This window comes from Zeus faber, assembly GCF_960531495.2.
Source record: "Zeus faber genome assembly, chromosome: 2".
In the NCBI taxonomy this organism is placed as follows: domain Eukaryota; kingdom Metazoa; phylum Chordata; class Actinopteri; order Zeiformes; family Zeidae; genus Zeus; species Zeus faber.
Genome location: NC_137189.1, coordinates 45,072,421 through 45,085,652, shown reverse-complemented (window position 1 = coordinate 45,085,652; position 13,232 = coordinate 45,072,421). Strand labels below are relative to the sequence as shown.

The 13,232-nt window shown below is 49.2% G+C and overlaps 1 protein-coding gene across 1 annotated transcript in view; it reads left to right on the top strand.

Annotated features, from left to right (window-relative positions):
- Positions 1-8,427: 8,427 nt before the first annotated feature.
- cdk15 (cyclin-dependent kinase 15) overlaps positions 8,428-13,232 on the top strand; it is a 51,325-nt gene continuing 46,520 nt past the window's right edge. The window contains exon 1 of the mRNA XM_080020488.1: positions 8,428-8,494. Coding sequence (XP_079876614.1) covers positions 8,449-8,494 — 46 coding nt within the window. The 5' untranslated portion in view covers positions 8,428-8,448. The remainder of the gene's footprint in view (positions 8,495-13,232) is intronic.

Here is a 13,232-nt window from a genome sequence, read left to right as displayed (position 1 = left end):
CCCGGTCTCTCCGTGTTGACAGAGCCGCTCCTCCAACAGCCGCTGCCCGCCGTGTTGTTGTGGATCTACGGAAGCCGAGAAGTGTCTAAGAGAACGTGCCTTCGCGCTTCACCTGTGACGTTATGCTGCAGTTCCACTGGATTTTTGTGAACACGGAACATCCCAACCCCGTGCCGAGAGGATGGCAAAAGGGGACATTTTACTCCAAGTCCGGAGTTTCGTTGGCAGCGTAAACCGTTACTACGTTCCTTTTGTGTGTGTTTTTCATAAACACGCGTGGGTCGGGGAGTGGGAACTACTGATTCGGTTTCGGAATGACCGATTTCCCAGGAAAATTTGAACTCAGCATGATGATCCTTCTGTATTAAGTTTCCCTTTAACCTCACATGTATCTAATAATGTTTCGTAATATGAATTATCATCCTAATGTCATAATTTAAAAATACAAACAAACAAAAAAAACCCTATATTTTGTTAAATGTTAAGTCCTGGGACCCGACTTAAAAATGCTTCAGTTTATTAAACCTATATATGTTTACAGGGTTTTCCTCTGTGGCTTTGTCGTTTGAGTTTTTGTTATGTTTATAATGTGGGTTTAAGTCTGCTTGATGCAACCCCTTCAGAATGCTGATTTTTTATCCCACCCAAAAATAAACAAAATTGCCTCTTTTGTACCCCATGGCGACCATTTATAAGCACAGCTACGGTAAAGTATGGTAGGGTCACACTGCCGGCGACCGGGCGCTGCAAAAGCTACACAGGCTGCTAGGGCACGGTCGGGTCCGGCGTGGCGTCTGCGTGGCCGCTGCCCGGCCTGCTGCACCCCTGCATTAATCTGGTTGTGCTTTGCCGCCTCTTCTTCTTCTTCTTCTCCTTCTTCTCCTTCGCTTCACTCCCAGTGCCAGAACTCAAACTCAGTATATACACCACACACTAGACCTAGGGTTTGCGGGACTGGTGGGGTGTGAGCTATGTGGGTAAGGACGTGGCGGGCGGCTGCAATCTTGCCCATCAGGCTCTTACCCCGACGTGCTTCTCGTCCATCCTGCAATTTTTATACCACTCATATTAGCTTAGAACACATACACTCGCACATAAATCTTACTCCAAACAGCACTCCGCCAGACCAGGGTCTGCGGGACAGGGGTGCAAGTGATTCGGGTTCGACATGCTGGAGGAGTCGCACCCCCAAGCCAGTTGCCAACAGCACACATTGAGCACAGGGTTTTTGGGGTGTTGGGGCTTGATGCTGGATGGGGCATCTGGCTGGTTGCGGCGGGGCAGGCCTTGCTGCTGGCAGGGATGGGGCCCCGCTGCCTCGTGGAGCGGGCAGTACAGGCAGGGTGTTGGTCTGTTGGCGCAGGACCTGGCTCTCGAGCTGTTCAGTGAAATGTCATGACACCCGGTGATTACTCTAATGTGCGCACGCGGTGCTCGCGCAGGCGGCCGCAAGGGGCGGCGTGCCTGGCGTCTGCGGCCTGGGTTCTGTGACTGCGTCTTGTGCCTGTACGTGGGGGTGGGTTGTATGTGTGCGCCTCAGGGGTGCAGGGTCTCCTTGCACTCTCTGGCACTGGTTTATGTTCCTTGGGGTCGAGCGTGAGTGTTGCAGACTTCCTGCTTCTTTGGGGCCTGGGGGTTCTTCTGTGGCTGCAGGGCAGGGTGCACGGTGCTTTTCTGCGGTTGTGGGTTGTCTATACAGCTGCAGGCCTCAGGAGTAGCTTTGGGGCCTTTTCTGCTACTTGGAGGCACTACGATATAATGGAAGAGTCTGTAGCCTCGGGGTTGGAAATCACTCACTCACTTGGTACTTTCACTCCCAGCCCGGAGCTGATGGTCTTGGGCTGCCGCTGCATGGCGTTCCATAACCCACAGATTCCTTTCCACAGTGACAGTAACCATCCATGAATTTTAATTTGTATCATAAAATTTAATAAAAACTAATTACATTTAAATTAAAAATCAAAAGAAAATTTTATTAAAAAGTGAGAATTTTTGCATATCAGCCAGTTTAGAGGAGCGGCTATAGTAGAAAACATGGCAATGATGCAGCGATATTAAGACGCTTACCCCAGGAAGAAGCGTACCTCAGAAGTGTTCTTCGGAATTGGCCAGTCCCAGACAGCAGAAACCTTTTGCTCACCCCTTGCCCACTAACTTTGTGGCCCAGAAAGGTTAGTTCCTTTCGCATAAGTCTGCATTTATCAAGGTTAAATTTTAACCCCGCCTGCTCGATCTTAAAAAACAAACATCCGCAGGACCCGCAAGGTTGTGTTAAAGTCTGCACCATGGATCAGTACATCGACGAAATAAGACTTGTTTATGTTGTGATGGAACATCTGCCAGCACTTGCTCCATGAGCCTTTTAAATGTGGCCGGGGTTTTGCATTGTCTAAACGGCATGACTGTGAATTGCCACAGTCCACAGCCGTTTGTGACTTAGAACGGGCCTCTTGCGACAGTTGCACCTACCAATACCCACTCCTTAAATCAAGGGAGGAGAACTAGGCAGAACTTCTTATTCTATCCAGTCGTGAGCTCATTCATTGGTGTGAAGTCAATACAAAACCGCCACTCGGTAGTATCTTTCTTTGGTACCATTACGACTGGTGACACCCATAAGCTTGCTATTTCAGTGGTAGGCAATGTGGTCGCTGACCTGTGGGGATGGTAGCTCAGGAGGTAGTGCTGGTGGTCTAGTGATCCAAAGGTTGCTGGTTGGATCCCAGGCTCCTCCTGCTAGCATGCTGTAGTGTCCTTGAGCAAGACACTTAACCCCTAATTGCTCCTGATGGCTGCGTCCGTCGGTGTTTGAACAATTGTAAGTCGCTTTGGATAAAAGCGTCTGCTAAATGTAATGTAATGTAATGTATCAATCTCACACTAGATAAGGTGGTCCTGCCCAGGTCGGAAGGTGAAGTGGGAAAAACTGACCGGAACTCTTACAGCAAATCCCATAGCTGCTGCTGCTGCTGCTGCGTCTTGGACAACCCCTCTCTATTATTTTCCAGCACTGACTTTTCCATTTCCTCTTAGGTTGGCGGCTTTTGTGAAGTACCACACAAGGCATTACCACTCAGAGCCACATTGTTCATCGCGAGTTCTCCAGTCAGGCACGCTTGGAGGTCTGGGCTGGATTCTCATGGTGGATGCACCGGTGAGGCAACCGCACCTGTGGACAAGGGTGTAAAACCTGATTGGTCTCCATCCTGAACCATATCCTCCCATGGGAAAGCTGTTGGTTCCTTTGAGTGGGCTTCTGTCTCGAATAAGGGTTGTGGACCTTGAGAGGAGATTCCATCTGCTGGTTCAGGTTGAACAACATGCACAGTTGGAAACTCTGGTTATAGCACAGCCTGACTTGACCTAGTGTTCTGACTGTGTTCTTGACTGTGTTCAGCAGCAGTCTGTCCGGTATGCTGGTTGTCTGGATGGATTCAGCTAGGTCATTATCACATATTAGAGGTAGTGGGGGACCGTCCATGAACATCACTGTGCACTGTCCAACATCCAACACAGCATTGGTATCCCCCATGAAGTCAAAACACAGCAGGAACGCCTCCTGAATTACAGCTGCCCACACAGAGTATTGGAAAGTCTGCTCGGCCAACTGGATATTGTTCTATCTCCGGTCACCGTAATAAGGGGCGACGCTGCAACACACCACCGGAGGTCCTCTGGGAGTGTGTCTGGGCGTATGATTGTCACCGCAGAACCAGAGTCAACCAATGTACCTACTGCTTTGCCATTAATCAGAGACAGCACCCTTGACAATTTAGGTCCCGTTCGGGGGGGGGTCACAGAATCCGCTACCACAACATAAAATTCCTAGCAGTTGGGTACATGGGCAGGAGCCCAGTAACCTCCCTCACCTCCGCTCCTCACTCCGTTTCCCGACGGCTGCCGTTGGCCCGGTGGCATAGAATTGTTGAGTTCAGGGCAGTGGTACTGAATGTGGCCGCTCCGGCCACATCTCCGACAGGTGTTAGACGACATTTCCGGTGGGCCTCTGAAATCTTGCGGCCTAGGCGGTCTAGGTGTGTCCCGTTGTAGAGAGGAACAGATCGGCCGGGGAGTGAGGTCTGGGAAGCTTTTGTATCCTGACCCTCCATAAAGATCAGAACCACTTTGTGAGCACACTCCGGAGCCCCTTCCTAAGTTACAGGGTTGCTACGTCGGACCTGCTCCCACAGTTTCTCAGGTGTCAGCCCACTGATGAAAGCTTCCTTTGGAAGGATAAACCTCTGCTCCTCACTGAACTCTGGAAACACTTTACGAGCTAGGTAGCGTATTTCAGCTGCATAGACCCCCAGTTTCTCTCCTTTCTTGCGTGTTCTCTCATTGAAGAGTCGCCTGACAGTGGATTTATTGGTTGGCTCACCAATTTGCCTTTCTATGGCCGATGCAAAAACTTGGGATTCTGTCATGTCCGTCTTTGAATGGTCTTGGAGAACCCTTCTTGCTTCCCCCTCTAGAGCCGCAGCCAACTGAACCGCACTCTCAGTCTTGTCCCATTGGTTGGCTCTGGCTATCAGTTGAAATTGGGTCCAGTACGTTTCCCAATCAGTAGTGCCATTGTAACGCCCCACCTTTACTTGGTCTCTTCTCCGATGGCCTGTAGAGGCAGGAGCTGGGGAGGCACTAGCTTTAGCTGTGGCGATGGCTTGTGTGAAAGCACTGGTCAACAGTGCAGTGGAGTCTGAAGGGGGCAGGCGATTCGAGTGAGGGGGATCGTCGGGAGTCCCGCTAACCTGATGAGCCATCGAGGGGCATTAACTCTGTTGTGCAGTAAAAACCCCATCCATGAAAAGTCATCGCAGCAGTATTGCTCCACCCTGAAGGTCTCATGTTTATAATAAGCTAATAGCCTCCAGCTGTGAAACCATAGCATCCTGGTAGCTAGCTTCTTCAGCCAATGGGCTGTCAAAAATCAGGTTGTGGTATCCTAGCCCAATTAGCATTAGCAGACAAGCTCGTTGGTTGAACCTATGATGTTGCAGCACTATTTCGATCTTAAAGTAGAACATTATCTTCGTCCTGTAGAAAGGTTTGCTCGGCAAGAACCACAGAGTCACACGCTTGGCAGAGCTGTTGCGCTGTTCAACCATCTCAGTATAACTTGCCTTCAGACACTGTCTAAACATTCCTCTCTCCATTTCCAGTGTGGATACATGGGCTGTTCTCCACTCCTGCCTGGATTGAATGCACCTCTGTTTTCCTTTTTGGAACTTGACTGCATCTCAGTTTCTCCCCGAATTTGACTCGAATGCACCTCGCTCAATTTGGGTTCTCCTGATGGAGGTGGCGTCAGGAATCCACTTGCGTCACTTTTCCAAAAAGTCCAAAGCATTCAAACCCAGTTTGTAAAATGCAAAATACACTTTTCCTCATTGCAAGTGTTTTTAATGTTGTCTTTTGTTGCTTTTTTGAGGGGAAATGGGGAAACCTCATCAATGATGTCATCTATATTATCCATTTTTTTGTTATCCCACAAAATATATATTTTTGTTCGTGACAACCATCTGAACTTGTGACCGTCACCTGTGCGATACAAACCAGGCGACGCATCCCAACGCTGTACATTAAAAGTGTTGCCATATATCTTCCAGCCACTCGTTGCAGCAGGAGCATCTTGTTCGGGAGCAGCGAGAACAACGCAAGCGGCGAAGAACAAGCCGTCCGACTGACACTTTGATGCGGAAAATTATTGTCACACAGCTGACATATTGCGCCATCACAGCGGGTTATCACAAATATGATTGAGAGTCCTTTAAGGTAGTTTGCTTTGCAAAGTGTGCCATACTTCTTTGACCATTTGGGTTTCAGTAGAATTTTGCCAAGGACGTGTGCAATTTTGATGGGACCCCGCTTTGCAGAAGTCCCAATGAAAACATCGAGCGGGGGACACAACGGGGATTAGAAGGTGTTAACTATATGCAAATGAGCAGCGCAGAGCGCCGGGTGATAACCGATAGGAGGAAAGGTATGCTGTCAATGGCGCTGAGCCCTGGGAAATGAACACTCAGACCACTACGTATTGTTCATGATTAGGCTATTTTATTTTATTTTTTTATGAAAAACATCCCTTAAACCCTTAAACTATCGATAAAATAAGGAACACGTCACTTTATGTTTCTCCTTTAAGGACCTTTACTTTAAGGGACGGATGGCAAGATTATTCACGTCATTTTTTCGAGAGGTGTGTTATTTTGCCAAGTAAAAAGCTCCACCATTTTAATAAAAAAAAAATAGTCCACACGTCACAATCTATCTATATAATTTATAGAGGCAACAAAATGCAATTCTCTGCCATATAGCGGTGCCCTGGGAGCAGTTAGGGCAGGGGTCAGGAACATTTTTGCCTGGGAGAGCCATAAAAGCCAAATATTTCTAAATGTCTTTCCTTGTGAGCCATATAATAGTTAATAAAACTGAGTGCAACTTAATGCGTGCATTTTTTAAGTAAGGCATACATTTTTAATGTATAACACATCTCTGAGAACTTAAAAAAGCGCTATACATAATACATTTCTCCTTATTCTTCTTAATAATATTGTTGTTATACTGTAGCTGACCAATAATAAATGAAATACTTTTTACCATTAATGTGACTTGTGGTGCTGCCTGGTTTTTCTGGTGGCCTTGTACTCTGCTTCATACATAGTGAGGTTAAGCTTCATGCTGCGTTGAGGCTTCCATCAGTTCAACGTGAGCGTAGGTTGCTCTTAATGTTTCTCGGATGCGAGAAAGACCGCTCACATGCGTATGTAGAGCCAAACATGCTCAATACGGCAATACTCACACGCTACATTGTGTGCTATGTGACGGGAAGCTCGTTCCCAAGTTTTAAGAATCAGCTGCTCTTCAGGTTCAAGTTCAAGTTCAAGAGATTATTTGTCACATACATATTAAGTTTTTTCCATTTCTGTCCACTTGTATTCAGCTGATTGCTCCGACTGGAGGCAGGGAGTTTTCTTAATGTTTATCTGTCTTACTGAGGGGATCGGTGCATAGGCTGGTAAGCAGCCCAGCAGTGGAACGCCATTCCTCCTGCGCCCAAGAGGATCATTATTATCCATAATTATTATAATAATCCTCAGTGATATAATGTATATAATCGTGTCCTGCGTGCCCCATATTGAAATGAACAATAAAACTCTGAAAGACTCCGTCTCCCTCCCTAAAGCCTCACCTGTGGCAGAGACTCCCACAAGTGACGCCTGAGCAGAGGCCCGGGAGGGGCAGGGCGCCGGGTAAAAGCCCCCCCGGAGTCTTTCTGGGGTCCGCAGCTGGTGCTTGACTACGCCCCTTTGTCCGCCACATTTATCTTTTGAATTTTATTTTCAAAATTGTAATTTCTCTTACCTGTTTTACTTTAAAATGACGCAGAATCATTATTTATTACTTGTTAATTGAGATGAAAAATTTGAGCTCAAAATTGTCTGCGAGCCATATACGTCATCAAAAGAGCCATAATTGGCTTACGAGCTATAGGTTGCCGACCCCTAAGTTAGGGGGTTAAGTGTCTTGCTCAAGGACACATCGGCACTCGCCTCAGTACTTCTACTCTTTGGTATGACAATTAGTTGAATCTGATCTAGTCTTATCTATATTAACTGTGGAAAGGGAGAGAGGTTTTAAATGTTTGGCACGTTCACAACAGCAGGTTGATTTTGAGCCGACGCGCCCACAAACGCCCAGGGGGGCCACGGAGGCCTTGTCGCCGGCGGTGTGACCCTGGCGTGAGTGGGTAACCGCACGCCGAGGGTTCAAAACCCGCCGTCAGCGGCACCGGCTCCCCCCCCCCGCCATTGGCTGCTTGACTGTTCGATCTGTCGATGCCGATTGGTTGAGTCGCTAACCATATAATGGCCACCGGGGGAAGGTGGATGATGGAGAGAGAGAGAGAGTGAGAGGGAGAGAGAGAGAGGGAGAGAGAGAGGGAGAGAGGGAGCGAGAGAGAGGGAGAGGGAGAGAGAGAGAGAGAGGGAGAGAGAGAGAGGGAGAGAGAGGAGAGAGAGAGAGAGAGGAGAGAGGGAGCGAGAGAGGGAGAGAGAGGGAGAGAGAGAGGGAGGGAGAGAGAGAGAGAGAGGGAGGGAGAGAGAGAGAGGGAGGGAGAGAGAGAGAGGGAGAGAGAGAGAGGGAGAGAGAGAGAGGGAGGGAGAGAGAGAGAGAGGGAGGGAGGGAGAGAGAGAGACGGGAGGGAGAACCTCCGGGCGACAGGGCACAGGAACGGGAGGGAAGAGAACGGGAGACGGTTGAAAGTAAGCGCCCCTCATCTGTTCGCCGGTGACGTGACGGTCGGCGTGGGAGGGGCGCCGCCGCATCCGATGCTTCGCGCCGGGCTGCGACTAGGACACCGGGGGCGGGAGGGGGGTGGTCATGGTGGACCTCCCGCAGCTGCGTCGGAAACCCCCGCAAACACCCGCCGCCTCCGAGGGACTCACCGGCATGCAGAGCCTACGCCACGCGGCCACCGAGGCTTTCCACCGCCTGGGTGAGCGCTCTTTGATATCTATGTGTGATCAACGGCCACAGGTTGTGTTTCCTCCGGGGCTGTTCGCTCGTCGCTGATCGCCAGTGCCAACGTGCAGTCGGGCGCCTGTCCCGCCGACGACACAGTGGTCGTGTTGTTCAGTGTCAGTACGATAGTAAGTGAAGCGGGTGTGTGCGTGTGCGTGTGTGTGTGTGTGTGTGTGTGTGTGTGTGTGTGTGTGTGCGTGTGCGTGCGCGTGCGTGCGTTGGTAAGGTGTGCGATGAATCACCTGCCTCACCTCGTCACCTTTTCCAGTGCGGTTGTACGTCAGGTGCGCCTGACTGAATGTGTTATACACGCACATGAGACGCGCGGACACGTGGTCAAAGTGTCTGCACGCGGTACACTGGCGACGAACGGCGGGAGAGAGCGCAGGGCGCATGCGCTCCACCAAGTTCGCGAGGGATCGCGCAATCCCCGCCGCCTCACCTCGCGCGTCTCCCCCCCTCTAACTGAACAGGACATGCGCAAATTCAGCGATTTTGATGATAAAAAATGATTGAAATTATTGGAATAAATACTTTTATAGCACAGATCAGTGGACAGATATTGATATTTATTTTATTTTATCGTCATTTGTTTCTTTCTGTTCACGGTGAGCCTCACCTGGCTCCCCTGGCCGCACGTCCCTGGAGATGATGTGTTGTGACCAGGAGCCCGGGTGTGAGGGCCGCTCTCCCCCTCCTCCTCCCCCGAGAGGCTGATTCCCACTCAGCCCGAGCTTAATTGGCAGGAAGGGGCTCCGGCAGCAGATGCGTCCAGCGCGGCGGGGCCGCTGTGCGGGGCGGGGCGGCGGGGGAGCGCCCACGGCAAACGGCTCATTTGTCTCTCGGCTATGGCTGACGAAAGATGTTTCTTTGGGCCGTTTGTACAGATTACAAAGTTTGGGGGGAAGGGGTAATGCATCGGGTTAAGAATACTTGCGCCCACCGCTGGGTATTGGGTCAACAGTAGAGAAACAGCAGGACGCGCAGGGGCCACTGGGAACGATGCAACGCTCACCAGCCCCGCGGGGGGGACAACCGCGAACCTCAGGGAAGCGCGTCACACTTTAAACTGGAGTGACTTTCATGGACAAACCTGATGAGTCACAATTAATAACGACTCCTGAAAGCGCCCAGGTCCCAGGCTGCTTAAGTAGTCACAAAGATGACGTCACGAGTGAAACCGCTTATTAGACAATTATCTCTATGTCCACAGTCCCAAATCCCCCTCAGAATCCATAACCAGGTCTCTGTCCAAAGATTGAAATGTCAATTTGGCGAGTTTCCATCAGTTGAGTAGAGTGAAAATGAACCGTTGGCCCAGACGCTCAACTATTATTATTATTATTATGCTATGAGAGGATTATACGATGATAAGTGGCATGACATGGAAAATAAAGGCTATTCAATTTTAATCAGTAATCACTATTATTTGTGGACAATTATACCTCAACTAAAAACATATCTGATCAGTTACCTTTTCTACATCGGCCATATCTAAAGGCAACAGCCCAATACCCCTTTCACAGAGACGTACGTCCCTCTACTTTATGTGAAAAAAAGGTTATTTACAGTTAATGCTGCGCTGGCGTAATAGTGTCGTTTTTTCTGTGCGGTTTAAGACGATTGACACTAAATACCTACCCCCAGTCCTACTCCTATTTCTGTCAAGTATTTAAATAGAAACCCTCGGGGGGACGGGCCTGTGGCTTCAGATTTGAGCACCTGCCGCACGTGCGCTCCCTCCGCCCCCCGTGCACCCGCACGGCGATAGGTGGAGGATTAACAGGCCCCCGCCCTGACAGCAGCATCCTGCCAGGCGGGCCTGGCTGCTGCTCACCCGCAAGAATGAATACTGATTAAAGATGGCCGACTGTGCGGGTGGAAGGGCCATCCCTTCAAGGAAGAGGAGAAAAGGACAAAAGGAAAGAGGAGAAAAAGAGAGGGGGGGGGTTGTCCAGCCAAAGGTGAGATCACTGGGAAAAGCAGAAAAAAGTTTGAAGGAGAGACAGGGAGAAAGAAAGAGACAATAGAAGGGGGAAGGCAGAGAAACTATGAGAAAATGAGATAGATAGACAGAGAAATGTTTGTGTCACAGAAGCTTGCATCAAAAAAGGCGAAAATAATAACAACACAAATAGCAAAGGGAAATGGCAATTTGCAATAAACAATAAACCTGAGCATCACCATGTAATTGGCAATATACAGTAAAGCTAAGGATCTATTTTTAGATAAAAGATAGGGAATGTTCAATAAACAACAGAGATAAACCTGAATATAAACCTAAGATAAACAATACAAAATTAAATGGCTTTTACAGTAACTGTAATAAGTGTCATTACAATAGTGATTACAATAATAGTCATACCTATAAACTTGAAACTATCGGTGGCTTATTTCCTCCACACTGTAACCGACTCTTTCCTGCTGCTGCAGCTACTGTAAAGCGGGATGGATGAACAGCATGGGGTGAGAAGCGGAAAGGAAAGCTAAACTGATTTATAGCTCAATGGAGGGGAGGAAGGGGTTAAGCAATCGGACGTGACGGAGCATGAGTTACCATGCCCCTGCCACCCACCCCGTGAATCTCCCCTCCATAAATAACGCTGACCGGGGAGCCGTGACGTTGTAGGACGGGGGCTTGGGTGCCGGGCGACTGTCGCCTGGCTCTCCACGGGGCCCAGGGGCACCTTGCTTGTGTTGTGCCCTTCAGAAATGTCATCGCAGCGTGGGGAGGGCGCGATGACGCCCGGCGGCCCCTGCGACTGACCTCTAGAGCGTCTGAGCTGCACGTCACCGATGGCTGCCGGGAAAACCTCTGCCAGGAATGATTTAAGCTAATTAAAAATTACAAGTCTCAAAGATACATACTGAGGTGCAAGCAATGTTGCACTGAGCAGTGGAGATACACAGCTCATAAAGAGCTCATAAAGTGGTGCTATTTCTATTTTCATATATTTTATGAAATATAAATGTTTCATGTGTGTATACATATTTCATGAACTGTGTACATTTCTGTGGGGGACTCTACCCGCAGCTGTGGGAGGGAGACGGAAACATTCGGACAGCGAGCTGCCGACACGGCCGCGTCTTTTTATCAAAAGAGTTCATAAGAAGGCTTGCTGGCCAAAAAGGTGAACGCGAACAGAATTGTCTTCGGGGGCGTCAGGGTCCGCGGGGTCTCATTTCCTGCACCGGGCAGGAAATGAGACCAGGAGCAGGACAAAGCCGGCGTTGTGGCCTGCGGACCCTGGCTTGACCACGCCCCCCTCGCCTGCCGCAATTTCAAAACAAACAACCTCACACTGTGGGCTTAAAGCCTTAATCCACGAGATTGTGTGTGTGTGTGTGTGTTCTTTTTTTGTGAATGTTCATCCATGTTAACAGTTTACAGACCGCAACCAGCTCCCGTAGGCTGCTTTATCAAATTGGCTGCAGCTGCCCGATCTATTGTCGTGCGCGATCTTCGGTGGACACCCGCCAACAACAACGGGAAAAGCATATGGAGGATCACAAATACAGTAGCCTGAATAGCTGTTTCTTAAAAAGTTCCAGCATCATAAAATATTGACGATGGCATCGAAAAATAATGTCGCGGACCACTTGAATTGAGCTTGCGCGTACTTGTTTTGATATTCCTCTTAAACCCCCCCCCTTCTAAGATTTGCTTTTGACAACGGGGAGATTTGTAACGAGTAAATGATCGCGCCCGAAGAGATTTCAAGGTGGAGGTGAAGCATGAAAAAGGTGTGTGAGAGGAGGAGAGGACACCGTCGAAGGGGTGTGTGGCGGGCCCACGTCGGTGCACCGTCCTCCGAGCGAGAGCCTTTCAGGTCATCACGTCTGGCAAACGCCCCATCTCGCTGTGTCTTTGTTGAGTGCTCTCTCCCTCCCTCTCTCTCTCCCTCTCTCTCTCCCTCTTTCTTTTCTCCTGTTCACTCTCCTTGTCTCTGTCCCTCGTGTTTTGGTTTTCTCTTGCTCCATTTATCTTGTCCTTGCTCTATGTTTTGTTGTCACTCAACAATCCCTTCCGTCATCACCCCGCCTCCTCCAAACTGGTTCTCTTAACCTCTCCCAGTCCCAGGTTCCCTCATTTAACTGTCCCTGCTCCTTTCTTGCCGGGGTTTTCGTCTCTGTTGCCCTGTCAGAGAGAGACGCTGCTACGGCAGAGGAGACGAAGCACTCCGTCGGTTTTGCCAAGGACGGCAGCGCCAGCAGAGTGAGACGCGGCTTCAGTAAAAACTGGCCGATCGCCAAAACTTTGTGTTCATATTTTCACGCACGTCCGCCAGTCATGTTTTTTCAGGTTCAGGCTTGTCTTGAATGTCATAACGTCATGTTCATGCCGTGACCTTTTGTGGTCGGCCGTGGTAGAAATGCTGGAACGTTTTTTTCTGGTACGATGTCTATTGGAAATAATATTTAACAATATGTGCTGTTCACAATGCACCTACATATCAAATGTAAACGGTGCTCTGCATCATAGAGCTGAAATTGTCAATCCATCAGATTCCGTGTGGGGTGGATTACACTACAGGTCACAGAATTCCATTCAAATCTGCAGTTCATGAGGGTGCTGTTCTTTTTTGTTCTTTTTTTGTGTTCATCCATATCGACCAGCATAATTAGCGGTAAAGGCGGACCCTGCCACCAGCAACCGAAACAGTATATAGGGGAGCACGTGCATAATGCAAATACATTGAATGGCTGTTTCT